This window comes from Psittacula echo, assembly GCF_963264785.1.
Source record: "Psittacula echo genome assembly, chromosome: 3".
NCBI lineage: Eukaryota > Metazoa > Chordata > Aves > Psittaciformes > Psittacidae > Psittacula > Psittacula echo.
Genome location: NC_137736.1, coordinates 34,709,163 through 34,734,830, shown reverse-complemented (window position 1 = coordinate 34,734,830; position 25,668 = coordinate 34,709,163). Strand labels below are relative to the sequence as shown.

Here is a 25,668-nt window from a genome sequence, read left to right as displayed (position 1 = left end):
TAAACAAACAAAGCCACAATACAAGAACACCATGGTTGCAAAGTCAATCACTCAAATATTTGAAGGACCTGTAGTGAAGTGCCTGTATTAACCTTATTGTGTTAGCTCCTTTTGTCTAACTCTGTATGCAAACAACAGCATACAATACAGAATAGCATAGGAGGGCTGTAGATCACAGGCAGATAACAAATACTTTGGTCAAGAACAATTCCAAGATTTTTCTGTTTGTTTTTACAGCAGGATGGTGGGGACCTGAACCTGCCTCACACTACTGTTGATGCATAGCATCTTGAGGAACAGGAATCTTCCAAGTTCCATCCCAAACACTATGGAAGATTCCACAGTAAAATTAACATAAGCGCTTTTCTAGCATGTTATACCGTAAAGCATAAGCTACATGAGGATGACACTCAGAGGCACTTCAGCAACCTGCGTCACTACAGAGCAGAGCAGGATGTACCAAGGGCACACTGTGACACACAAAGATGAAAATGGGCCTGGAGTATGTTGCACAAGATGAGCATGAAGGAACAGAGGTTATCTGGTCTGAAGAATAGAATAAGGGGGACCTTACTACTACCTTCAACTACCTCCTTGGAGAGTACACAGAAGACAAAGCCAGGCTTGCCAGAGGTGCATAGTAAGGATCAGTGTCAGAAAACCAAAAATTCTGATAATAGAGAAAGGTTTTGCTTGCTGTTTTTTTTTTTTTTTTGTCTGTTTCTTTTTTAAATCATGAGGGTGCTCAAGTGCTTCAGAAGGTCACCAGAGAGATTGTAGGATCTCCATTCTTGAAGATATCAAAACTCAACTGGACAAGGTCCAGGACAACACAATCTAATTGCATGTGCTACAGAGCAGAGGACTGATCATCTCAAGATTTCCCTTCCAAACTCAGCTGGCATGATTCTAATGTTATGATGCTACAGGATACTGTAAGCATGTTTTCTACTCACTGCACAAGTCATTGGTTGGACTCATCAGGAATTCAAACTGTTTGGAACAGATAATGGCTGATCCTACTAGCTTTTACTACCCTTCCTCCCAAGTTCTGCAAGATCACAAAATCTCACCAAAGCACTTCATGAGCACTGGAATTCTGATTGGCATAAACCTGAGAAGCCCTCCTCTTTGACAGATCTTGGGCAGTCTGATGACTGTTCTTAGCTCACGTTCTCATTAACATGAGTAGCTGAAGGAAGAGCTGCATGTCATATGGAGATAGCCTTAAAACGGCTTACCACTTTTTTCATTACATGTTAGTAGCAGGCTCAACATAATTGTACAAGTAGCTTAGATGATGGCATCTCTTATGGTGGGAGAAAAGGCTCAGGGGAGGTTTTTATAGCTTATGGTCATTTATAGCTTATGTGCATATAGCAACCAGGAAACCAGAGATGTATTGTGTTTTTATTCTTGAAAGCTGAGGACATACTGTGCAAGATATGTAAGTGCACCCAGTTAAAAGTCATATTTTCCCAGATTTAAAATTAATTTGAAGATAGCCTTATAGATTGCAGTGCTTATCATGACTGGATGCATGAAAGGAAGCACCAAGGAGGACCAAAACACATTTTGACCTTGTAATGACTCAAGTGACCACCAAACTTTGCTTGCATTAGTCCTTCTGCAACTTGGATTAGTGGGTTTTCAACTGCTGTCCAGAACCTTCTGGGGTCCTAAATTACTTTTGAAAGATCTAAGTGGAAATAAACTATGAAAAGTGATTTCGTAAGAAATTGGCTACACTAAAAACAAAATAAATCAAAGGACCTAAAATTTGAAAACCACTCCCTAAGACAAGAAAAGTAGTTGCTTCATCTTTTTCAATGAGAAGTTACTAATTCCACTTTCCAGATTCTTATCTACTCCCCCAGTAACACAATGTTTACACTATTTACATTGAAAACCCCACTTCTGAATTTTATGCTGGTTCTGGTTTTCACAGAAACTAAGCTGAGACTTAATTTCTTTCACATTTGAGGTTTTCCAGGAATTATGTGAACATCCTGGATTATACATTCTTTAAAACAAGGTGGTCCCTGACTGTATGGGACAAGTGCCTGCTGCAGCAAGACAAAGTTACTAACGTTACAGAATTTGAGCACATTGTATCACATCCTGCTTGAAACTTAAATACTAGCATGTGACTCAATAACATCTGATAATAGCCAAGTGCAAAGAAAAAAAGAGAAAAGAAGCCTTTTTCATTGAAGTCCAGGAAAACTCAACAGTAGGAAAAAGTCTTGGTGCCCTTCCTCACATTATCTGCCCTTCCCAGAGCAGACTGGTTCACTGAACAGAACAAACAGAAGATACGCACTGTATGTACAAGAGTCATGAAATTATTTGATTTCCAGCTTGATTTTAGAGGTGCAGAAAAGAACACCAGAAGACATTAAGGCAGGATTATACAGATAGGAAGAGCATTCACCATTAATTTTTGCTGTAATGGTGAAACAAGGGTAGCAAAATGCCTAGCCTGAATACAGATTAGCATCTCCGTAGCTGGAAACTTAGCTTAGAAGAGTGTAGGAGTTGAGTGAAAGCCAGACACACTCCTGTTTCAACCCACTCCTGCTTAGCTGAGCAAGTCAACACCAACCCTTCTTAGAAATAAAAAGGGTGCTAGGTGAATAAGTCTGACTCTAAACTCACAGCCACAGCTACTATGGGCAAATTTAGTAAACACATACGCATATTAATGGACTGCATTTAACTTTCACTGTTTAGATTCCGACAATTTGCAGCCTCCTTCTGGAATCAGAAAACAAATAGTTAGGAACGTGGTTCAGCACCAACACAGATCTAAGCTATAGGGTTCAGGTTACTACACAGAGTCTCAGTTAATAACAAAACGCAGCAGCTTTACTGGGGCCCTCCAGTGGGCCCTTAATAAAGGAAGACCCTTTTCCTTACTCTTTCATGTGTTTAACGTTAACAGCGAATTTCTTTCCCTTTTATAAGTACAGCATACGTGGTACCACTGGTGTCTCAAAGTGACTTTCTGCTCTTTATTGCTAAGCACATGGATTTATACATTTGCCGATTTTTAAATTTCACAGTTAGAGTCAGTAATACGCTTTTTAGTTTTTACAGGACAATAAAATTGCTTGCCAGGGGTTTCTGACTTAAAATCCTACACAGCAGATTGATGTAGGCCTCTTGATCCTTCTTACCACATTTTTGCCAAGTTAGAGTATAAAATATCTGTTCTACTAATTGCACCCAGGGATATGCATCCAATATCCAGATAGACTCCTAAGGCTGACTAAGTTTTCCCTTTGATCTTGTGTATTCTGTTGCTTGAAAGAATACAGACAGGTGATGCAAAACGCTGGAGCTATTGCAACTGCTCAAAGACCAATTAACTCCAAAAACCCCCAAAATGAACAAGAAGCCAAAATGGAACTAAACCCTCAACAGCTGGAGGTCATCAAAGCAGTTTTCCCAGAGGGCAGAAGACTGTTACTAATAGGATGGGAATACAAAATTTAGTGAGACCAACTGTAACTGCTGATAACACATATTGAGAAGTGCCTCATTTCTCACATTTTCTGCAGAGCAAGAGTGAAGCTGGACAGCAATCTTAACTTTTATTGTGGGGAAAAAACCCACCAGTGGGAACTGAAACATAGTCCCACTGAACAATAAGTACCAGGAGCTGATTTTAACCTAATGCTATTTTTGTCACATTTAAAAATAACATTCAAGTGATTCTACCCCTAAAAAGTTGTTATTTCTCAGAGTTTAATCAATGTAGTACAGTTCATTAGGAATTGCTCACTGAGATTCTCCTACATTTTAAGTTATTTCAATTACTGCAGAACCTGGATGCTAGAACCCCCAACAGAAGATTAAATAAAGTTGTATGCTCTCCCTTTACAACAGCAGAGGGTTTGAGATATTTCAGTAACATTACACAAAGTTACATTCCTCCACTAACACAAAACATACACTCTTGCCACTGGAGACAAATACTTCTTACAGTGTTTCTAGCCAACGATTTTAAATTCAAATCCAGAGTAAACATAACCTCTTCAGAGCTGGGAACACATTTGTGTGCAAGGAGAACAGCCGGCTGTGTTACAGTGATAACAATACCTATTAAAACCATGACACATACTGAACAGGCACATGCACAAGGGCCATTAAGTTCTTTGACATTGTACTGAAAGAATGGTCAGTTTCAAACACTTGGGGACACTGAAATGTCAGGCCTTTTACACCAAATAATATATACTGAGAGGTAGCAAAGCTATTTTTATCCAGTGATGATTCATTGACAGCTCATTCATAAAAGGCAAGAAGAGAGGGACTGAAAACCAAGAAGAAATGTTCAAAAGTACAAGTTATCCTGCATTCATTTATTATTCATTATCTGATTTATAATACAGATGAAGCAAAAATGCTAAATAGAACAATTTATCATTCTGCCCAGGCATTTGTTTTAAATGTTGCTCTCTCAGTGCCTTGGTGAAGGTCTTCCAGAAGATGGCTGAGGCTGCCTGAATTTGGAGAGAACCTCAATAGAATCAAAAAAGGTATAAATGTTGTATTCGTGATGCTGAAGGTTCTTATAGGTAGAATTATCAAACTCTTCTGGAGCAGGCTCACCAATTGCTGTGGTCTCTGTGAAAACAAACGGTAATTGGTGACTATAAGGACACCACAGCAGAGGGCAATATTCTTAATTACCATCAGATCCCTTATCTAGTCAGTATTATGAACCCTTTCCCCCTTCCCCAAACAGCAACTGTAACAAAAGGGTAAATACACTACACCCTACTGGTTCCTTGTCTGGTCCTATAGCAGCACATTAATATGCAATAGGGGAACAGGAATCAGTACAAGTCATCTAAAACAGCACAGGTTTTAAAATACAAAATACCATCTAATGCTGGGGGTAGATAGGGCAGAACATTTATATCTTGAAGACAGATGTCTGCATTTCCTGGCTTTTTCATAGTTGCCTTGGTTTTCACTCCAGCCAGAACAGTAGGTGACATTCTTAGCAAGCCAGGAGAGGCAAAGTAGCAGTACAAATGATCTATCACGTCAGACCACCAGACACAGCTATTCAGCTATAAGAACTACTTTATAGATTGAATTTTTTCCACGGGGAGAAATGATGGAATTATTGAGCTCTCCACAGTTTAATTTCAAATGTAGTTATACTGAGCAGTAATATATCAAGAGCCTTTGATGTAAATTTCCTTTCTTCTAAATATAATCTTCTAAACTTTGTAGCAACTCTTCTACCTAAACAAATAACCCAATAAAGGTATTCAGAAGTCCTTATTTCATGTTAAAGCCAACATCAATTCTTACTCTTTTAGAATATTATGCAAATTCAGGCAGTACATTTACATAAAAGGTTCCTGTTACAGGCTGGTTTTACAACCAAGGAAATTGCAAGAAATAAAACTTTACTCCCAGTATTAATTTATTCTCATATACCCAGAGTCCTAACAATAGGAAAGACATAAGCATAATCTAGTGAAAAGTCTCATCATATAAATTTGTATATAGTGGTTTAGGTTAGATTGTATTAAACGTCTTTTGTAATACAATCTACAATTAAAATACAAGAACTCAAGCAACTGAACAAGAGAATTTCCCTTTAATTCTGACATAACTATTGCGATGTAAGGCTATCAGTTTAAGAGCACGTATCTGTAACACCCACCAAGACTCACTAATAAAACGTACCATAGTAAGTCATATTTTCAGCAGAACACCACACACAGCCTATGAAAGAAAATATCCCCGTGCCTATTGCTCAGCTCCTACTGAGACAGCTCATAGGAGACAACACTACAGAGCTAAAAGCCACATGATGCGGTCTTTGATGCAAACAGCCCTCAGAACAGGCAAACGAAGGCAAGTGTATATTCAAAAGACAGTTGTTCCAAATTAAGAGACAGATGCTCAGGAAGAAAAGCAGATGGAGTCTCATTTTTCCTGCCCAAATACACCGTACTTGGCTTCTTGAAAGAAAAATTTATCCCAGAGTTCATCCTCCCCATACTTAAAATTTCATCTATGCTTTCTCTCTTAAAGAGCATGCATTTCACAGGATGTTCTTCTAAAATGAATTAAAGTGTATTTCTGACTTACCATGCCACTATTTTGCTACTTAGCAGTTGAAGTCAGCAGTTTTTGCTGACTGTTTAGCATGCCTGCTCTACAGCGCAAATGGCATCACATTAACATCCAGGTTTGTAACACGAAAAATTGCTTTTGCATTTTCAGTGTGCCTGCTGCACAGCTTGCGGATGAACAGAAGAACACAGAGCAGGGCAGAAGTACAGATTACAGAAGGCATCATTAACTGTGAACATTAAACATGGAAACACAGTAGCTGTTCTCAAAGAAGGCTTCAAAAGGAAGAAAGAGGAAAATATGCCAGCAGATACCAGGGATGTGTTAAACATAGCTGGGTTTGACTTGGCTACGCTGTGGCACCCAAAGACATCATATCAGCAGGAAACGAACATGAACTAGTCTGTACTAACCCCCACCTCTCCTCTAGCACATACCCAGCAGGAACTTTCCTGCTGTCACAGCCTTATCACCTCCACAGAGGAACTCAACAGCAAAAGTGCTGCTCTCAGCACAGGCACATCCCACCCAAAACAGTTTTGCTGGTGCAGTTATGATTATGTGTCTGACTATTGCCCCATAGATACAGATCTGCAGGAAAAGTCTGTCACATGGTCCTAACCTTTATCTGGATTTACAATATTTACAGAGCAGACGAGGCTGTTTCATAGATCTTTGATGTCTTATAATCTTCACCTTGAATCATTAGCACATTTCAAGACTGAGTCCTCCCTCTCATATTTGAAGTTAACTAATTTTGGGCCTTTGTATTAGCTTCAATGTGGAAATAATGCTTGAGCATCTAGCATTCCACTGTGGATGAACAGGGGGAAAAGCATCTTCTCTAGATAAATACAAATAGCCTTTCTTCAATACATTTTTTTTTAAAGCAAACTGCTGCTGCTGACTGCTAGGAGGAACAAGTAAATGAAAATGTCACCTGCAAACAGTGCTGCATTTTACCAGCAGCTGAGTAAGTTGCAGTGACGAAAGATGATAAGCTTAGTTTCCGACTCTTAAACCAGACCAAATTGTGAGCTGACTAACCACATAAAACAGGAGGCAGGTCTTTTACTCAGCCCTGCATCCTGGAAATGGATGTATAAAACCCATTATTTGTCACTTAATCTGGTTAGACACTTCACAGAGTCACAGAATGGTGAGGGTTAGAAGACACCTCTGGAGGTCATCTGGTCCAACCCCAAATGCTCAAGCAGGGTCAGCTAGAGCAGGCTGCCCAGAACCATGTCCAGACAGGTTCAAGGATGTAGACTCCATCATCTCTCTTGGCAACCTGAGGTGCCACGACTCACAGTAAAGTGCTTCTTGATGCTCAGGCAAAACCCTGTGTTTCAGCTTGTACCTACTGCCTCCTGCCCTTTCACCACGCACCACTGAAGAGAGTCTTACCTCTAACTTCACACTCTCCATAAATTTATGTAAGTACCTGATATGCCGCCCAAGCCTTCTCTTCTCCAGGCTGAACAGTCCCAGCTCTCTCAGCCTTTCCGCACAGGAGAGACTACAGTCCCTTCATCATCTTAGTGGCACTTTGCTGGACCCTCTCCAGTAGCTCCACATATCTCTCGTACTGGGGAGCCCAGAACTGAACACAGCACTCTAGGTGCATCTCATCAGGGAAGGATCACCTCTCCCAGCCTGCTCACAACACTCCTCCTAATGCAGCCCAGGTTATCACTGGTGGTCTTTGCTGCAAGGGCACATTGGTTCATCTTCAACTTGCTGCCCACCTGGGCCCCCAGAGCCTTTTCAACAAAAGTATCACTCGAAGGATGATATCCAAGCAACTTCACAATTATGCCACTTTTACTTCCATGTAGGCAAATTCTTTAATTCAAAGCAGCAAACACAAGAGGGGTCTCAAGAATGGTATGCTACCTAAGTTGAAAGGCAAGAATGGTAAAGCACCACAGGTCAGGACAGAGGGACATCTGCTGTTGAGTTCACAGAATATTTTATATATATATTTATATAGATATTATATATCTATATTATATATAATTATATATATAAAATTATATATAGATATATATTATATATATCTATATATATAATATAGATATTTATAATATCTTATTCACAGAATAAGATCAGTAGGTAAGTTAACAGGATTGGTAGTAAATAAAACGGGAAAGTTAGATAGGAAAGTATAGCTAGGGGGATGACTGCAAGATACACGATGCTTTTTTCTAAAAACGTATTGCTGACTCCTCCCCAACTCACTACAAAAACTGGGTTATGATGTCAACATTGTGCTACTTCAACATGACTCGCTTGCAACCTACTGATCTCAGAATCAATACCTGCTTCTGGCACTACCTGAAACACTGCCAAGATCTAAGAGAAAAAAAAAAGCTTTAAAAAATATAAAAAGCAGGATTTAAGCAAAAATCGGATGACACTGAATTTGGCAGAGGAGAAAGGCAGCTACCAAATCCTTCTGAGAAGAGGGAAAACAAGTTTTGTCATATAAAACCTATGATTTTGCTCACAGTGGAAACAATCTTGTCTACATTTTATAAGTAAATCCCTTATGAAACTATAAATACAGTGGAATGAAGACCGCTTCCTTTCACAGCATAACTGGAAACTGAGTATTACCAAGCACCTATAACAATCAGCAGTGACCAAGAATTTATCTTCCAGAAAGTCATTGCTACATAGTTAGCTTCAGTATAAAGATCAGAGAATCATGAACATAGAAGATCTGGAAACCCTTTAAAAAAAAAAAAAAAATGTTAAACCCTAGCCCAGATGAATCAATACAGTTCAAACAATTTAAAGCTGTACCCTCTATTGTGCTGCTTGCTCCAGCCTTGACTCCTGCTTCCTGTATGGTCTCCTCCTTTGCTGCAGTGCCCATCACCAACACTGTGCTTTCAGAAGTCTCTTCTTCTAGTTTGGGAGCAGTTACTTTTGCTTCTGACTCTTGTGCCTCCTTCCCCATTTCTTCTTCTCCTCTGGAAATCAGTTTTTGCTTTATGTCTTCCTGAGTCACGGATGAAGCTTTCAGCTGAATAGCTGCTTCTTGTGTTCCAATGGACTTGTCCTCCAAATAGTCCGATTTATGAGTGACATTGGTCAGGTCTTGCCTTTCAACCAGGCATGGTTTTAAGACCAGCTTCTGCCGACCTGCTTCTTTTGGAGTTGATTTTACTTTGAGGACTCCTGCTTTGGATTTTGATGTTTCATTGCTGACTGATGTTTTAGGAAATGTGTCCTGCTTCATAGAAGACACATCAGTTTCTGGTTTTTGTGGCTGCTTCTTAGCCACATATTCTTTGTGGTATTGCTGGGACAAGTTATTTTTTGCTAGCATTGATGCCTTTACCGCTTTGTTCTCAGAAAAGACAAAATCTCGTCTAGGAAACTCAACTTTGGTTTTGATGGCAACTTTTGAATCATCACCATCATTTTCTTCCTCAGAATCTGAGCTAGAATCTGAATCTGAGCTGGATGAAGATGAAGTTTCTTCCTCAACTATCTCTTTCCTCAATCCTCCTTCTGTTGCAGGTTTAGTGATGTTTTCCTCCTCAAGGGAAGAAACAACTACTCGCTGAGGAAATTCAACCACAGTTTTTCTTGACATGAATTTCCTCATATCTTCAGCAGAAGGTTTTGAAGCTTCCTCGAGGTTAGTACTAGATATGCTCTCACCTTTGTCTGCAGATGCTAGGAGAGAGCTAGAAGACAACATTTTAGGAAATTCAATTGGTGCCTTGACGGGTAGCAGCTTGGTGCTTCCCTGTGGTGCCACTAGATCTAGGAAATGGCATAAAGAGGATTATCATCATTATATCCGACACCGATGTTACTCAGTGATCTTAGTCATACAATTTTAACTTTCTGAGATAATCTGGTACAAAAAGCAAACTGAAAGAAGTTATTAGACTAAATACAGGCATTATAAAGCTGAATGTTTTAAGACACTTGAAGTTTAAAAACCCCACAGTTCTAGTCAGCACTTAAGTTTTTGCTGCTTCACTTTTCTCCTTGCTTTGCCAGACTCCTTGCAAGAGCTGTTTTTCTGTGCTTTTATTTTGCACCACTGAAAATGGTTTACAGACCTCAGATGAAGGTTAAGATTGCTTGTTATCTGAGCTATTCAGCTTTAGCTGAGGCTGCTATAGAGATAATACTTGTCTATGAACAAGCCAGCAAAGCAAGACTTGGTAAACAGAGCAATAGCCAGCCTCTTGCAATAGTTATCTTTAAAGCAGTAGGGAGGAATGACTCCCAAGAAACAGAGTAAGAGAGATACATTGAAGTATTACTTCTTCATGTGTCTATGTGATCTACCAACTCAATCATTTCTAGCACAGTTTATTTCCAAAAGACTTTATCTCCTCCTGTCTTCACTATTTCCACTCCTATTATTTTATTTGAGACCTCTTTGTAAAAAAGGTCTTGGAAGACCTCCTAATGCTTTATGTTAGCCTGCCTTCATTTCTTCTCCCTCATGAATACTTTCATTTAACTGAGTTCTCCAGACAAGGAACCAACAGTTGAAGAGAAATCAGCAACTTTCAGGTCCTTTCAGAGTACCAAGTATCCCCTGGATGCTTATGCCAATGATATCCTCAGGAGGCTGATCAACAGTAAATACTGTCGTGGTTATAAAAAATGGGAGGACAAAGGACTGCTAACACATTGAGAAGATGCACCACTGCTGAAACTTGCTATAGCAAAGCCATAAAACTGTTGTGAGTTGCGCCAGTTGCAGCCAGCAGTGTAATTCAACAGATTTCCAGACTATTGTGCAGATTTAAACCCAGATCTACTTTACAAGACCGTAACTAAATGCAGCCTTCCTCCTCACTAGTATTTCACAGTAATACCTTATATGATCCAAGGAGGTAATACAATTAGTTCATGTCCTACGTTCAGCTATAGCAGTCATTTTTCTCTTAGTAGCTGGTGCAGTGCTGTTTTTTTGACTTTCACCCTGGGAACAACGCTGATAACACCAATGTTTTTAGTTGTTGCTAAGTAATGTTTGCTCTGACCAAGGACTTTCTCAGTCTCACGCTTTGCCAGGGAGGAGAGGAAGCTGAGAGGAAGCAGAGACAGGACACCTGACCCAAACTAGCCAAAAGGGTATTCCATACCACAGCACGTCATGCCCAGTATATAAACTGGGGGGATTTACCTGGAAGGCCCAGATCACTGCTCAGGTCGGGCTAGGTATCAGTCAGCAGGTGTTGAGCAGCTGTATTGTCTCCCTTTGTTATTTCCCTTATCATCATTATTATTATTATTGGTGGTAGCTGTAGTGGCTTTGTGCTATACCTTAGTTACCCGACTGTTCTTATCTCAACCTGTGAGACTTACATTCTTTCAATTCCCTTCCCCATCCCTCTGGGAGTGGGGGGGAAGAAAAAGGGGGTGGGTGAGAGAGTGGCTACATGGTTCTGAGTTACCAGCTGGGCTTAAACCAGGACAGTTTGGAAGAGAAGCAAGTCTTTAGCAATGTCCAAATGAAAACATCACAGAAGAGACAGACACATGAAACTAAAAGCAAAGTATTTGAGAAAGAAATACAGAGTTCTTAACATAAGCACAAATTAAAAAGATGCTGGTTTACTACACAGGTAATACTTTTGAAGAATTTCGGACACTTCTCTCTGCCAGATAGGAGGTGCAGGGTGAGGATGGAGGGCAGGGGGAAGTAGGAAGATGGGCTGTCACCTTTGAAAGAAGCCTGATTCCCTGCACAGACTGACACAGCCAAACAGCAGCCTGTAGAAACTACTGCGTTAGTAAACATCACTCAGGATTTAAGAGTTCTTCAAAGAAGCGTACAGGAAGGTCAAACTAACATGAGAATGCCGGAAGGGATGACAGAGAAGTGAAAGCTGAGCAAAAGCTGATGAAGTATTAATGCTCAGGCATCCTAAGAAACAAAGAAGGCAGGTAACATTCAGCTTGACCATTAACAGTAGTTGTTACTGGAAACAAACAAACAAAAAAAGTTGTTACTTTAAACAGTAATATTTGGATACGTGAAAAAGATACATTTCAGCTTTTAATCATGAAGTTTAACACAACTGGTACAGACATTTTAATTGGGGTACTTTAAACTTTGTACCACCTGATCTGTCTTTGCACCACTTTGACAAAAGAAACATACATCCAAATTAAGAATATTAATATTAGAATATTAATATTAGAATACTAATATTAAGAATATTACTATTAGAATATAACAGGAATATTATGCCCAGATGCATTCTTACTGATGCTTGTAACATCAGCATAATTATCAGAACATGTTCACACTAAGAAAGATGGCATGCAGAAATTACAGATATGATCCTGAGTTTGTGTGTAACCATGACCATTTTATCAAACCAAAGAAAATTTGCACACCCTGTTCCAGCCAGAATCTGAAAAAGACAGCTGCATCCTATAAAGCTTAACTAACCTTAGCCATTTGCAGGGGAAACAGCTGGCTGAAAGAGGTGGCCTAAGAGGCCTACTGACACATTCTAAAATCAGAGCTGCAGGACAAAGAATCTAGAAACTGATGCTAAAGTACATCTCAAATACACTTAAGATAATGCAAAAAATATATAATAAAAAGCAATTTGTTGTTCAATCAAGCTTATATCAATCTAGGCTTTCTTAATGAAACAACCAAGGTTTTATTTGCCTTGACATTTGAGAAGCTAATATTAGAAGCCAGAAATATGCATTCAATTACTCCTACAGTGATCTTTTCAACAGCTGTCAATGAGTCTGATTACTCCTACTGTCCCATGGAGTTTTGCTGTTTAAGCACCTGGATCTCTAATTTGGGATGAAATCTTACTCACTCCTACTCACAGTGAGCCTCTATTTACAAACAACATTTTGCACAAATTATCCCTCTTTGAAATTTGTATTAATGTTTTGACTTCGGTCAGGAACAGAAAGGGTTCAAATACTTGGGAATGTCGAATGCACTATAGTATGCAGAGCCAGGTCCATGTACTGCCTCGCTTGCAAACCTATGGGCAAGAAGCTTTGTAACTAAATTTAACGCAACAGGGCTGTGACAGTTTTCTGCAGCTTCTTGACTCTGTTGCCTACAGCAGGTCTTTGGATCTTGAAAGTGTTTTTCTGTAAAACAGGATGCTTTTTGATCCTGATTATCCTAACATTTCAGAAGAAAAGGGCGAACATCTGAAGTTCAAACTTCAGATTTTGCACATCATTAAAAGTAACTTGCTACACATTTCCATCAAATTTCAGGCAACCTGCAAAGCTGCTCTATATTAAGACAAACATAATGATAGCTCTCCTTAAGTCTGGTCAAGCATCACAGCAGCTAAAGAATTAAGGTGAAAGTAAACAGGAAGTAAACATTAAGTTCATAGCATGGCTTATGAATATAAATATAGCTGTCCTGGTTTCGGCTAAGAGAGAATTAATTTTCTTCCTAGTAGCTGGTGCAGTGCTGTGTTTTGGCTTTAGTCTGAGAATAACGCTGATAACACACCGATGTTTTAGTTGTGGCTCAGCAGCGCTTACCCTGGTCAAGCACTTTTCATCTCATGCTCTGCCAGTGAGGCAGGGCGTGAGAAGCCCAGAGGGAGCAAAGACAGGACACCCGAACCAAACTAAGCAAAGGGGTATCCCATACCACAGCAGGTCATGCCCAGTATAGAAACTGGGGGGGGAGTTACGTGGAAGGCCCTGATGGCTGCTCAGATAGGGATAGGTATCGGCCAGTAGGTAGTGAGCAATTGTATTGCAATTGCATCACTTGTGTTTATTGTCTTTCTTCTTTAAGTTTTATATTCTTTCCCCTTGTTACTTCCTTTATCATTATTGTTAGTAGTAGTAGCAGTTTTATATTATGCTTTAGGTATTGGACATGTTCCCCATGGGGTTTACATTCTTTCAATTCTCCCTATGCTGCCAGGGGAGGGTGGAAGGGGGGTGAGTGAATGGCTGCATGGTGCTGAGCTACTGGCTGGGTCTAAACAATGACCAGATGCATTCTTATCCCACACAGACCCAATCTCCACTAGACCTTTACTTTCCATTTTCTTACTATGCAGTAAGTTTGAAAGGAAATCCTTGTTTACACAGTGATGACCTTTTACTCCCTTGGCTTATGTACCAGCAGTTCCAAGACAGCTCTTCTTGCCTATTTAATGACACCCAGGGGAGCCTTGAACTTCAGGCTGCTAACTACAGACTCTCCTACGACCAGCCATACATCCGTTGCCTTTTATGTACCCCCAACCACCGCTGAAGGGCGAAGCAAACATCTTACTCTTTGGCGGCTTCCCAGAGCCCGCAGGCTTGGTGCAGAGCTCCGCGGAAGGGGCCGGCCCTCGCAGCCCCCGGACCTCCAGCCGCAACACCTGGAGATGAAGAAAACGGGATAAAGGCTGTTTCCAGGGTACAGAGAGCCCCGAAGAGAGCTGAGCCCACCCGCAATCCCCACTGCGCTACACATGGAAGCGCCACCAGTCACCTCAGCCAAAGGGCTCGGCAGGTGGCGCTGTGGTTCTGCCCCACGCATGCGCACTCCCTTCCCCCCCGGGCCGGGGGAGAGGAGGGTGCGCGGCGGGGCTTGTGCTACCGAGCAACCCCAGTTCCTCCGTGCCCCTCTCCCCCTACCCCATCCGGTTCCCTCCCTACCAGTTACCTTGCGGCTTACCGTCCGCCCGCGGCCCAGCAGCGAAGGAGCGGCCATGTTGGAGCTAGCCCCGGAAGCAGCTACCGGAATCGTGACAGACGCTCCCTCACACAATCTTCCCCTACCGCGCAGGCGCGGCACGGTCTGAAACGTCATCGCCCCGGGCAGTGACGCCGGTACTCTGCGCCCCGCACGTGGCGGTGTTGACGCATGGAGGGTGATGGCGGCGGCGGCGGCGGCGGGGGTCGGCGGCGCAGCCCCGGCCCGGCGCTGGCGCTCCGTGGGGCGTTGATGGCTGCCAGCGGCAGCGGGAAGCTCCTGGCGGCGCCGTACAGGGAGCCCGGGTCAGTGCCGGGGCTTGGGGGGATGTGCATCTGAGCAGTAGAGGCCGGCCCGCTGCATCCCCCCCTGCAGGGGATGACGGGGCTTTTCCCGGTGGCAGCTGGGGGAGATGGTGGGAGAGTGCAGGTTGTTCCAATGCTGCCGCTCGGGAGAGTCCTGCACAGCCAGGCGCAGGCCTTGGGGCGCTCCTCGGCAGACTTTGCTGTTACTGAAATGCCGCTTCTGAGCTTTATAGTCTTGTCGATTTTCTGGCACGACTGTGCACCTACAGATGGGTGAATGCTAGTGGCAAATGTGTCGAGTTTGACGAAAGTAACAATCAACTAGGTTGGAAGGCACCTTTAAGGTCATCAAGTTCAACCATTACCCCAGGACTGCCAAGACCACCGCTAAACCGTGGCCCTAAGGGCCTCATCTGCAGTTTTTAAACACTTCCAGGGACAGTGATTCCACCATTTTCCTGGAAAGCCTGTTCCAATGCCTGAGCACCCTCTCTGTGAGCAATTTTTTCTAATATCCAGTCTAAACCTCTCCAATATGCAGAATACATGGTTACTTTGTCAACAGTTCAGAATTTCTTTTTGGTATGTGTGTGCGATCCAAGGTTTTAAACTTCTGTTTCTGTAGCTCGTTGGGAGCCCATTCGGCAGAGGTTTCTGCACGTTGCAGAAATAGGAAGATAATAATAGTGCGTTACAAATAGTTGCCGCTATTCATAGTTAAGCTCATGGTTGTTCTAGTTCCAGTGTTTTTAGTCTTGCTTTTTTGTTTGCAGTGATGATGGTCTCTTCATGTTCGACTGCGTCAACGCGGAGAAGCCCACCTTAGGAAATCAAGGGTGAGAAAATCTGCTTAGGTAATCTGCTGTTTTCTTAGAGGGTGCATCTTCTCCCGAGATTATGTGATCATGATGAAATAATAACATAAGAGAGATGATAAAAACAATAAGATGATAAAAGTAATGGTAAAAATAATAAGATGATGAAATTATAAGATGAGAAAAGAAATTAATGGAATGACACCTCTATCAGGTGATGGTGTTTTTGCTAACCCTGGTGAATATATATATTATTTTTTTGTTTCTTTTCCATCCCAGAGAAGTGGCTACGCCTTTTTCTTGTTTAGAGAAACTATAGTAGTTTAATCAATGATTCTGTATGGCTGTTCTCAATCAATATATCTGTGGAAAAATGCTGCATTTTTTATTAGACCATCGAAGTTAGAAAAAAAACCACAAACCATTTACATAACTCATCCTTCAGGTCTGTTCTGTAAGTCATGAGATTTCAAAACCTGGAAAAAGTCTTTTTCTTGGTTTAAGTTCAACCATTGGACATTGTTTATCCTGTATCCAATTTCACTATTTTCTCTGAAATTTATATAAAGATCTGCTAGCACAAACCCTAGTGTTGGTTTTGTTTCATTGTTTGTTTTTTTAGGGAGTGTTGTTCGTTTGTTTTTTAGCAGGTAACAATACAGACTTAGTGTTTGTATCAGTTTCCTTTTTCTTGGTGTTTTTCTTTGCATTACTGTTCAAGTTGCTCCAACATTTTAACCACAAATAAAACTTTTATAGCTGTACTTTGTTCTTCATGCTCCTTGGTGGTGTGACAGCAACCTTCTCTTAAGGATTTCAGTAACTCTCAGGTTGTGAACTGTGGTTCCTCTTCTCTCTATTAGGCAGGATGGAAAACAGACAGATAAAGGAAGTGATGACATCCTAGCTTTTGCCTTCTCCCCCTCAGGAGATTATTTTGCTTTAACAGATGACAACAAACGTCTGATTCTGTTCCATACGAAGCCTTTTTGGGAATGTGTTAGCATCAGGTAAGGAAGCAGGGTGTTGCATGTCACTTTGTTACAGAGTTATGGCTGGTTAATTTAGTAGTACTTGCGATGTTGCAATTTGTTATCAGTAAGCTTCCTTTTTTTTTAACTTGTACTTGCTCAAACAAATTTAATGTTCTTGGGAATTCAAAGATATTTGTCAGGAAGTGATGCATACTATGCCCCACACCAAGAATGGAATTGCATATGTTTCTGTTGTTGGCCAAAAAAAGGATAGTCTCTTTTCTTATTCCGAAAGACAGTATTTGCGTTTTAAGACCTGAAACTTTACGTACGCCTCGTGAACATTAAGGTGGGCCTGTAAGAGTGATACTGACAAGTTTAATGAGTGCACTGTCCATTTCTGTTGATTTGGCAGAACAGATGTTTTGGAGAGTTTGAGAAATCTCTTAAAAGCACATCTTTAGAGATGCTGGCAATTGTCTTTCAGTCTTCTTTGAAGACAGTCTGTAGCTGTCCACTAGAGGTCCTCCAGTTTCAAATTATCTGATGCTGCTTGTGACAATTGTCTGTAAAGTAAGAAGACCATGAAGGACTTACTGAGAAAGTGCCTCAGCATGTGATGTCTCTGTTTCTGGTGATCTCTAACAAATGTGAGGCCCTGGTTGCAAAAGAAAATGGAGTCCCTGTCAGCTTGGCTCTGTGAAGGGTATATGATGGACCTTTGGTGGGTTAACCAATGTTGTAGTGAGTAAATAATCACTGACAAAACCAGAGAGGGCAAATTTCTGTTCATTCTGCTTTCTGTTTTCCCTGCTGCTCTGCCTTGTATGTCTTGCTCGTAATACACCATCGGATAATTGTTTGATATTTCAGTTTTCGGGTGAAAGATCAATCAGGACGACAGCTGCATTTTTTGGGGATGTCATTACCTCTTGTTAGGTAACTGGGAATACAGGCAACAAAGCCTTTGCATGAAAAAAAGAATTCCAAAGTTGAGCTATGTAACTTGCATTGGTGTTTTGTGGCAAGCTGTATAAAGGTTTCCATGTGATGCTTTTGTAGTCAGCTTGTTTCAGATGAGGAGCTTTTGAATCTTTGTGCTTAATATTAAAGGCAGTACAAGGAACTTGGTGCAAGACTTTTTCTTGCTGGCAAGGTAACCTATTTTAAAACTGTGTTGCCTGAGCCTGGAATGTGTCAGTAGGCATTCTTGTCCTATATGTTTTCTCCTTGGTCCATTGTAAAGTCACTAAAAACTATTACAATTCTGTCTTCCTACCTGAAGTACAGCGTATTGTTCTGTTGCCTCCAGGTGGTCACCACATTTTACAGTAGGTGAATGGAAATGTTCATTCCCTATGATTCCTGGTGTCCACAGTCCTGTGTTAACACATAAGACATAGAGGGGTTTGGAAAAGAGGTGTTATGAAAAACAAAAAATAACAGTACTAACAGTGGCTGTTAAGTTGCAGAAGCATTCTTCAGACTTGAGTGATTAAACCTTTTTTAAAACTTGTTTTCTAACTTACATGGTTCTTACATTTATCTGAAAAGTTGTAAGAAAACTGGGAAAACAGTGTTCAAGTTCAGGGCTTTGCATGGACAAGGTATCCTGAGGCTGTGGCTCACTGACTCTGGACGCAAGGAGGAAGAGCCTGTGAGGCTCATAAAGGAGAGCTTCCTTTTATGGTAAAAATTGTCAACTGGATAAATAGTTTCAGCACAATTTCTAGATGTCTTGCTGCAAAGTACTTACTAGGAGAACTGCTACATTATTTTCTATGTGTTTAACTTCTATTTTTATTGTGGAGAGTGTAAGAAAGTCTGCCAGCTTTCTGTAGAGTACTGGCAGGCTGCCTAGACGAAATACTCAGTTGAGGAAGTACCTAAGCAAAGTGCAGGCATGCAGTTTTAATGGTCTCTCTCTTTTTTCTCCCACCCCCCTGCTGTTTGCTTAGTACATAGTTTAGTCATTTAATAGGTCTCAAAAGGGCTGTTTTGGCCCATACCCTCCCTTAACATTATTCTCACTGCTGCCATTTCAAGAATGTTGCATTTGAGAGCTTTTTGTCTCTTGGTCTGTTTAATTGGGTCTGAATCTAGACTTGCTGTAGGTGCCATCCAGAGCTGTTCAAACTGTGCTGTTTTTCTTTCAGGTGCGTGACTAGGAGATGCACTTCCCTGGTTATTACAGCTGCAGAGGATAAGATTCTGGTTGCAGACAAGTCTGGTGACGTCTATTCTTACTCAATAACAGAACCCCAAGCAGATGGAAAACTTGAGCTGGGTCACTTGTCTCTGCTACTGGATGTTGTAAGTATTTGCCTCTGTGTAGTTAGTGTACAGTCCTTCATTCCTGCTTGTGTTTGGATCTTTCATTGTTGCTCTTGTCCCAGATTTGGGAGCTCTTTTTTATGTAAGTGAAGTATATGGTCTAGATTTCTTCGTGCTGAGTTTGTGTCTGCAGAGTTTGGTAAGGAAACAGGCTTACCAAAGGGTTATGTATTCTTGGAGTGTGAGTGTTCAGAAAGTCTTCATGGTGCTGTCACAGAAGACTTGGTGATGGGAATATATGGGTATATGGGAATTCACCCAGTCTGGCATGTTGGTTGAGCTCTTCAACGTGTAAGTTTGTTTCTTTTTAAGATGCAGTGGAACTTCCACCTGTACTGTTGCAGCTCACTGTCTTTTCACTGGACATTGTAGTCAGTGTCACTTGTCTTACTAAATGAGAAAGTCACTATCATAATATTTGTACTTCCATTGTCGGTAAAAAAGTGTGGCTTAATGTTTGCACCTGCCATTCAGAGTCAGAAGAAACAGATAGTTTACTGCTTATCTTTTTTTTCTCCCAGTTAGGAAGAATTATATTAAAACAAGCATTGAATTACTAGGCACCAAATCTTTCCTTCCCTTCACCAACAGACGCTGAGTCCTGATGACCGATACATCTTAACTGCAGACAGAGATGAGAAGATCAGAATCAGCTTGGCAAAGGCTCCTTATTATATTGTATCGTTCTGTCTGGGGCACAGAGAGTAAGTTCGTTGTGTGCAAAGGTTACTGCATGCAGCTTTTCACTGTGCGTCAGTGGATGAAATTATTGTCTTCTCGGATCATATTAAACAATAGCTAGATCTAAGTTAGAATCATAGAATGGTTTGGGTTGGAAGGGACCTTTAACAGTCATCAGCCAACCGTCTTGCAATGAGCAGGGACATCCTCAGCTAGATCAGGTTGTGCAGAACCACATCCAGCCTTGCCTTGAATGTTTCCAGGAATAGGGCATGTGCCACCTTTCTGGGGCAATCTGCCAGTGTTTCACCACCTTCAGTATAAAAAATGTCTTCCTTGTATCTAGTCTGAATCTGCTCAAACAGGTCCATGTTTTATATTAAGGACTCTAGAGCTGGATACAGTAATCCAGGTGGGGATTACTGTATCCAGTAATCTACTGTACTGGGGATTACTGTATCCAGTAATCTCTACTCAGCAGAGCAGGTGGGCAGATTACCTCCCTTGATCTGCTGGCCCTAAGAGACTCCACAGCCTGGAGATTGTTAGTTCAGGATGAAGCCTACCTTCAGTCTTAGGAAGGGAAATTTTAGGAAGTATTTGTGATTTGAACAGACACTAATAGCATCTCAATGCTGAGGTCAAACTTGGAGGTTCTGTGGTCATACAATAAAACCACATCTGTATCGACACAAAAGAGAGAGCACTCTTTCTTGCCTGGACATGAGACTGCAGGGAGCTAGGGGCTGCAGAATGGTCCCATAAGGTAGATCAAGGAATCCTGCTTTTTAATGTGGTGTGTTTTTTGAGATTAGTTCTATTGCTATGGGCAAGAACTCAAAGGCAAGTAGAAGGATTTGTGGAAGGTGGATCATAGGGATATCCCTGTAGAAATATGATGTGCTGCTGTGTTGTCAAGTCTAATAAAATGCATGGTTCACTCTGGATAAAATGGGAAAGATGATCTTTTCTTTCTCCTCGATCCTCAAGTGAAGGTTCTTCCTTAGGCATGACCCTGCACAGGGTGGAGAATGTACCTAATTCTGCTTGTGGGGCTGCTGAGTTACTTGGGTATAAAAACACTCTTCTAGGCACATTCTTCTGTAAGATGATGCAACATGGTGCAGTCCACTCACTATATTGGAAACGGGAGTGAAAGAAAGCCAGTGTGACTGGGGAACTTGAGATATGGGTAGCAATCTATATAAATAGGCCCACCTAGGTGTTTTAATAAAGCATTTAGGATACAGATTAATTTGGAGTGTCAGTCTGATTTTAATAAGATCATTTTGTAGTCTAACCTGCAGAACTGGCATAGTATAAAAGCAAGAGACTAACATTAAAGACCTAAATAGTCTTTGATCAGGTCAGTTTTGTATGGGTCATCATTGTGTTTTAAAAGCATCTGTTGTGTTTTAAAAGCCAACATGATGCTGGGTTACATCACCAGGAGAGATAAAGATGTCATTATCCCACTCAGCATTTGTCAGGCTGCATCTGGAATACTGTGTCCAGTTTTGGTCCCCACTTGGATCCCAGTTGGAGCTTTGGACAGGCTGGAGAAAGTCCAGAGAGGGGCTACAAAGATGATTAAAGGACTGGGAAGCCTGCATATGAGGAAACACTGAGAGAACTGGGTTTGTTCAGCCTGACAAAAAGAAGACTTAGGGAGGAGACCTTCCACCATATTCCAGTACTTAAAGGGTGGCTACAAAGAAGATGGAGACTCCTTTTTTACAAGTATTCACATAGAAAAGAGAAAGGGGAACATGCTACGTGGGTAAATCTGTCTCCAGTGGTGTTTTTTGGTCTAAATAGTAATGTTCTTGGGCAGGAGGAAGTCAGGAGAATTCCTTGAGGGCAGATGGGGAAATACTGTTTTCTATTAAGTAGAAAGTCAGTAGAATGTGTAGTATATATACATTGTATTAAGTACTGTAGACACATTTTTTCTTCCTCCTCATTAGCTTGATGTGCAGAATGTTTATTATAAGGTTCTCTTTGAAATTGGTGTTTTCATATACTGTGTGTGTTTAAAGACCAGAGTGTCATGCAAGAGTTTTCAACTTTTGACTTCTTTCCCTTTAGGTTTGTAAGCAAAATATTTGTAATACCCAACTATCCTGATCTGCTGTTGTCAGCTTCTGGGGTATGTATGGCAGTTTCTTCAAAAAAGTATTTTTCTTGGAAGTTTAGACTTTAAAACCATTGTTTGCTTGTGTTTCCCCTAGTTCCTTGAGATACTTGGTATAATTTCCATGATTTGCAGCATGACCTCTCTCTTCCCCCTTTCTCAGCTTTCTGTTCAGTGTTAACCATTCTATTGGTAGATAATATAAAAGCCATTTACTGTGCTTATAGCAAGGCTAGCTTCATAAGATCTTTGGAATGGAGAAATCACAAAGTCCTTAGTGTTTCTTCATCATTAATTCTTGCTTTGAAGCACAAACTTTAATCTTTGGACTATTAAAAAACTTTGAAGTGAATAGGTATTACACCAGCCTGCCATGATGAGTGTCTTGAAAATGAATGGCCTTAGATTTTCTTAGAGCTTTTAAGATGATAAAGTTGTTCCCTTTAAACCCTCCCGCTTGTTTTCCTTTGTGGGACTTGCTCCTAATTATATTCTTGCCTGTATGTCCTCATAGTGCATCCATGTTGTGTAGAGATTGCAGTGCAGTGCTACACAATGCTTGGATGAGGACTGAAGAAGTGTTTCCTACTCTCCCTCCCCCTCCCTCTCCCCAGCTCTTTTCTTAAATTGATGACATTCTGCTGTCATGCCAGACCTGTACAGTGAGTAGATGAAGTTGGTCTAAAAGAAGGGAAACAGTGTGCTTTGTTTTCCCAGACTACCAAAACTGCATAGGAAATGATGTTTTCTGTGAAGATGTGAAGATTGTAGTAATTCTTAGCATTTGGCTTCAGCTGCTGCTCTTGCTACCCTATGGCTCTTGTCTCTTGTTCTTCTAATTCTGTGATTCTGTGATAATTCTTTAAACAACTCTAGCATTAGTGCTGTATGTGACTGTATTTATTCTTAGCAAACGCTCTCTGAGGACTGTTTTTCCAGAGAGGTGTTTAGCTTCTTTCCAGGAGATTACTAAATCAAATGAGAAATTGGGTGATAACAAGAGTAATGGCAGAGAAGGGCAACCTGGAAGAATTGCCATTAAAATGCTGAGGACATATGTTGCTTTGCTATTTGAGACAGACTTAAAATGCACTCCTCCAGCTACACAATTTCCACTTCAAAAGGAGAATTAAAGTTAGCATGATTGAATAATTTAGAATAGAGGGGTATAATTATGTTAATTAAAATGCTTTATCTGCAATTTGAGGTCTTAATGTGGGAAGCTCTTCAGAGAAATAGGATGTAGCTGAAGGCCACAAGCAGCCTCTCTTTGCCTGAGGTGATGTTAGTAATATGCTTTTGTCCCCTTCCGTCTGTTCAGGATTCAACTCTGAGACTCTGGGAATACAAAAGTGGTGAAGAGGTGTATTGCTGTCATCTAAGTAGCATCTGTGGGACTGAGTCAGCCAAAACTGACCAGGTATGCCCTGCTATCCTCCTGATTCTTGTGACTCCTAATATGTTTGTTGCATTTTGTTAGGAGTGCCTCTTTTCTGGTGGTGGGTTTGGAAGTTACATGAGACCTGGGATTTCAGGAGAGGAACAAGGTTCCTGAAATCCATTCCTGTGACTTGTGTGCATTTCTAAGAAGTACCAAGTGGTGACCAAAAGCAGTTGTTTGTAATTCTTCCCAAATGCTCTGCACACTGGACAAAGCTTCACTTGAAATTTTTTCCAAAACCACTGGTACTTTAGTCTCTTAGCTAGAAAATACCTTGTAACACTGGAAAGATCTAAAGATTCGAACAATAAAAAAAATCAAAACCAACAAAACTCCAACTTAGAATTTCAAGTGTTAAAGTTGCAATTTAGCTGAGCAAAAAGAAGTTTTGTAATGTTTGTAACCAGTGACCTGCAGTGGTACTGCCCTGTGGAGACAAAGCACTGGGCTTGTTCCTTTGGGTTGTTCTGAAGCTGGACAGTGTTCAAAATTAATATGAGCTCTATGTGAAAACTGAACACCCTCTCTTCTTAGTTCTTCTTAGCTTGCAACCTGTAGATGAGTGGCATCATATAGCCTTTGGGGTGCTACTGTGATTTGTGATGCTAATCTAATGTGAGCAGTGGTTCTGGTAGTACTCGATCTTTGGTTTTGTTCTTTCTTGTCACGTAAACTGGCATACAACCCTATTAGCAGTGAAACAGCATTCATTCTTGTCCCTGGAACCAAGCCCCTAGGGACAAACTTGACAATTCCAGCATTTTTTTTCTGTGCAGAAGACATCAGCAAGTTGTTCTTTGTGTGGGAGTAATTATGTGCAACTTTTGTCTGTACATAAGCCCAGAAAGGCAGCTGCTACTTATATCACAGCATTCAAAATGGGAATCTTATTTGAGGCCTAGAGTTCCTGTTAGTAGGAACTCAAGTTAGTATCTGTACGGACAATTTAACCTGCTCCTGAACTTGAAAATATATTTTAAAGCACACCTGTTTTATGAGAGGTCTCTGCCTCAGGTGTGCTTTAAAGCATATCAACTTGAGTCTGATGCTTTAAATCTTTGAAGTAGGTACTGCTCATGTTTTTCACTAGCAAAAAATGGGGGTTTGCCAAATTAGAACACAAGCCCATCTAGCTGGTATCCTCTTACACTCTGGGTGCGGCAGGATTTGAATGGGGAGGGGAGTATGAAGATTGAGGCAAATCTGCAAAATTACTTCTGGAAATAAGCAGCTTGGGGAGTTTCAAAGCCAAAGTGTTTTATCTTTGTGTTCAAAAGTACCTAATGAGACTGCTTTGTTGAAACAACGTGATTTGATAGCCACTAAATCCATGTCTGAAGTAATGTTGCAATGATACGCGGAGAGACTCCACAACTCGTAAAAGTTGTAAAGTAGGTATGCTTTTATTCAGCGCTGAGGTGCATCGGGATCGCTCCTTCAAAGTATGCACACCTCAGTGTCGTTTTCCCGCTACATTTATCCTCCAAAGTTACACGCCTATACATATTCATGATCTATCCCCGCTTCGTATTATAATGAGCTAAAAGGTCCTTTGCACATGCGCAGTGCCTCCCCGAGGTCATGGGTGAGGGTCTCAGGATGAAGTAAATGAGTCTTCCTCTTGTGGGCAGGGGTCTTCAAGATGAAGTAAACGAGTCTTCCTCTTCTTAAACTTTTCACCTTTGTCACATCTGGATGCCCCAGTGATTACACAAGTAGCTGAAACCAGCCATATCTGTCTGTCTTTGGATTAACTGATAAGTAGAGAAGAATGAGAAGGAACAGTAGAATGGGCCAACTGATATGTAGATGTGGTGAGGAGAAGGAGAAGAATGGTAAGGAGGATGGGTCAACTGATAAGGAGGATGGGCAGAAGAATGGTATGTAGAAGGCAATTTATGTTTAGTGGGGCCCCTAAATTCCACAGCCTTCCAGGCGCTAGCGTTTCTTATATCAAGCCCCCTTGTATCAGTCCCCCCTTTTCTATAAAGTGAGTAAATTCTTTTACTATTTTATGATTATTATTTACGACAGAGCTATCCATGTTCCTTCTATTGATTTATGGAATAGCTTCAATATATATTGTATTACACACGGTACAATCATTAAAATGAATAATACTATCACTAAGATTAGAAGACCTTGTTTAAGTATGTCCTTGAACCATCTAGTAATTCCTAGGCTATT

The 25,668-nt window shown here is 41.0% G+C and overlaps 2 protein-coding genes across 8 annotated transcripts in view; one reads left to right on the top strand and one right to left on the bottom strand.

The window, feature by feature from the left end:
* Positions 1 to 4,346: 4,346 nt before the first annotated feature.
* Positions 4,347 to 14,983, bottom strand: NDUFV3 (NADH:ubiquinone oxidoreductase subunit V3). 3 transcript variants are annotated; one of them, XM_080613477.1, is made up of 4 exons: positions 14,768 to 14,983; positions 14,390 to 14,480; positions 8,917 to 9,888; positions 4,347 to 4,632 (listed from the first exon to the last, which is right to left on the bottom strand). In XM_080613477.1, the coding sequence occupies exons 1-4, from the start codon at positions 14,912 to 14,914 to the stop codon at positions 4,466 to 4,468; spliced, it is 1,377 nt and encodes a 458-aa protein (XP_080469603.1). In that variant the 5' UTR covers positions 14,915 to 14,983; the 3' UTR covers positions 4,347 to 4,465. The 3 variants fall into 3 exon arrangements, with proteins under 3 accessions (XP_080469603.1, XP_080469601.1, XP_080469602.1); XM_080613475.1 differs by having other exon boundaries at positions 14,780 to 14,970; XM_080613476.1 differs by lacking the exon at positions 14,768 to 14,983 and adding an exon at positions 11,815 to 12,074.
* Positions 14,969 to 25,668, top strand: part of WDR4 (WDR4 tRNA N7-guanosine methyltransferase non-catalytic subunit) — a gene marked incomplete at its 5' end in the record, with an annotated part of 27,307 nt that continues 16,607 nt past the window's right edge. For 3 of the 5 annotated variants that reach the window (XR_013956445.1, XM_080613481.1, XM_080613478.1), the window contains 7 exons: positions 14,969 to 15,102; positions 15,876 to 15,938; positions 16,781 to 16,927; positions 19,048 to 19,204; positions 19,817 to 19,929; positions 21,995 to 22,055; positions 23,362 to 23,460. Coding sequence is in view for 4 of the 5 variants with exons in the window: in XM_080613481.1 (XP_080469607.1) it covers positions 14,969 to 15,102; positions 15,876 to 15,938; positions 16,781 to 16,927; positions 19,048 to 19,204; positions 19,817 to 19,929; positions 21,995 to 22,055; positions 23,362 to 23,460 (774 nt within the window). Of the gene's footprint in view, positions 15,103 to 15,146; positions 15,685 to 15,875; positions 15,939 to 16,780; positions 16,928 to 19,047; positions 19,205 to 19,816; positions 19,930 to 21,994; positions 22,056 to 23,361; positions 23,461 to 25,668 lie in introns of those variants that run through there. The other 2 variants (XM_080613480.1, XM_080613479.1) reach the window with 2 other exon arrangements.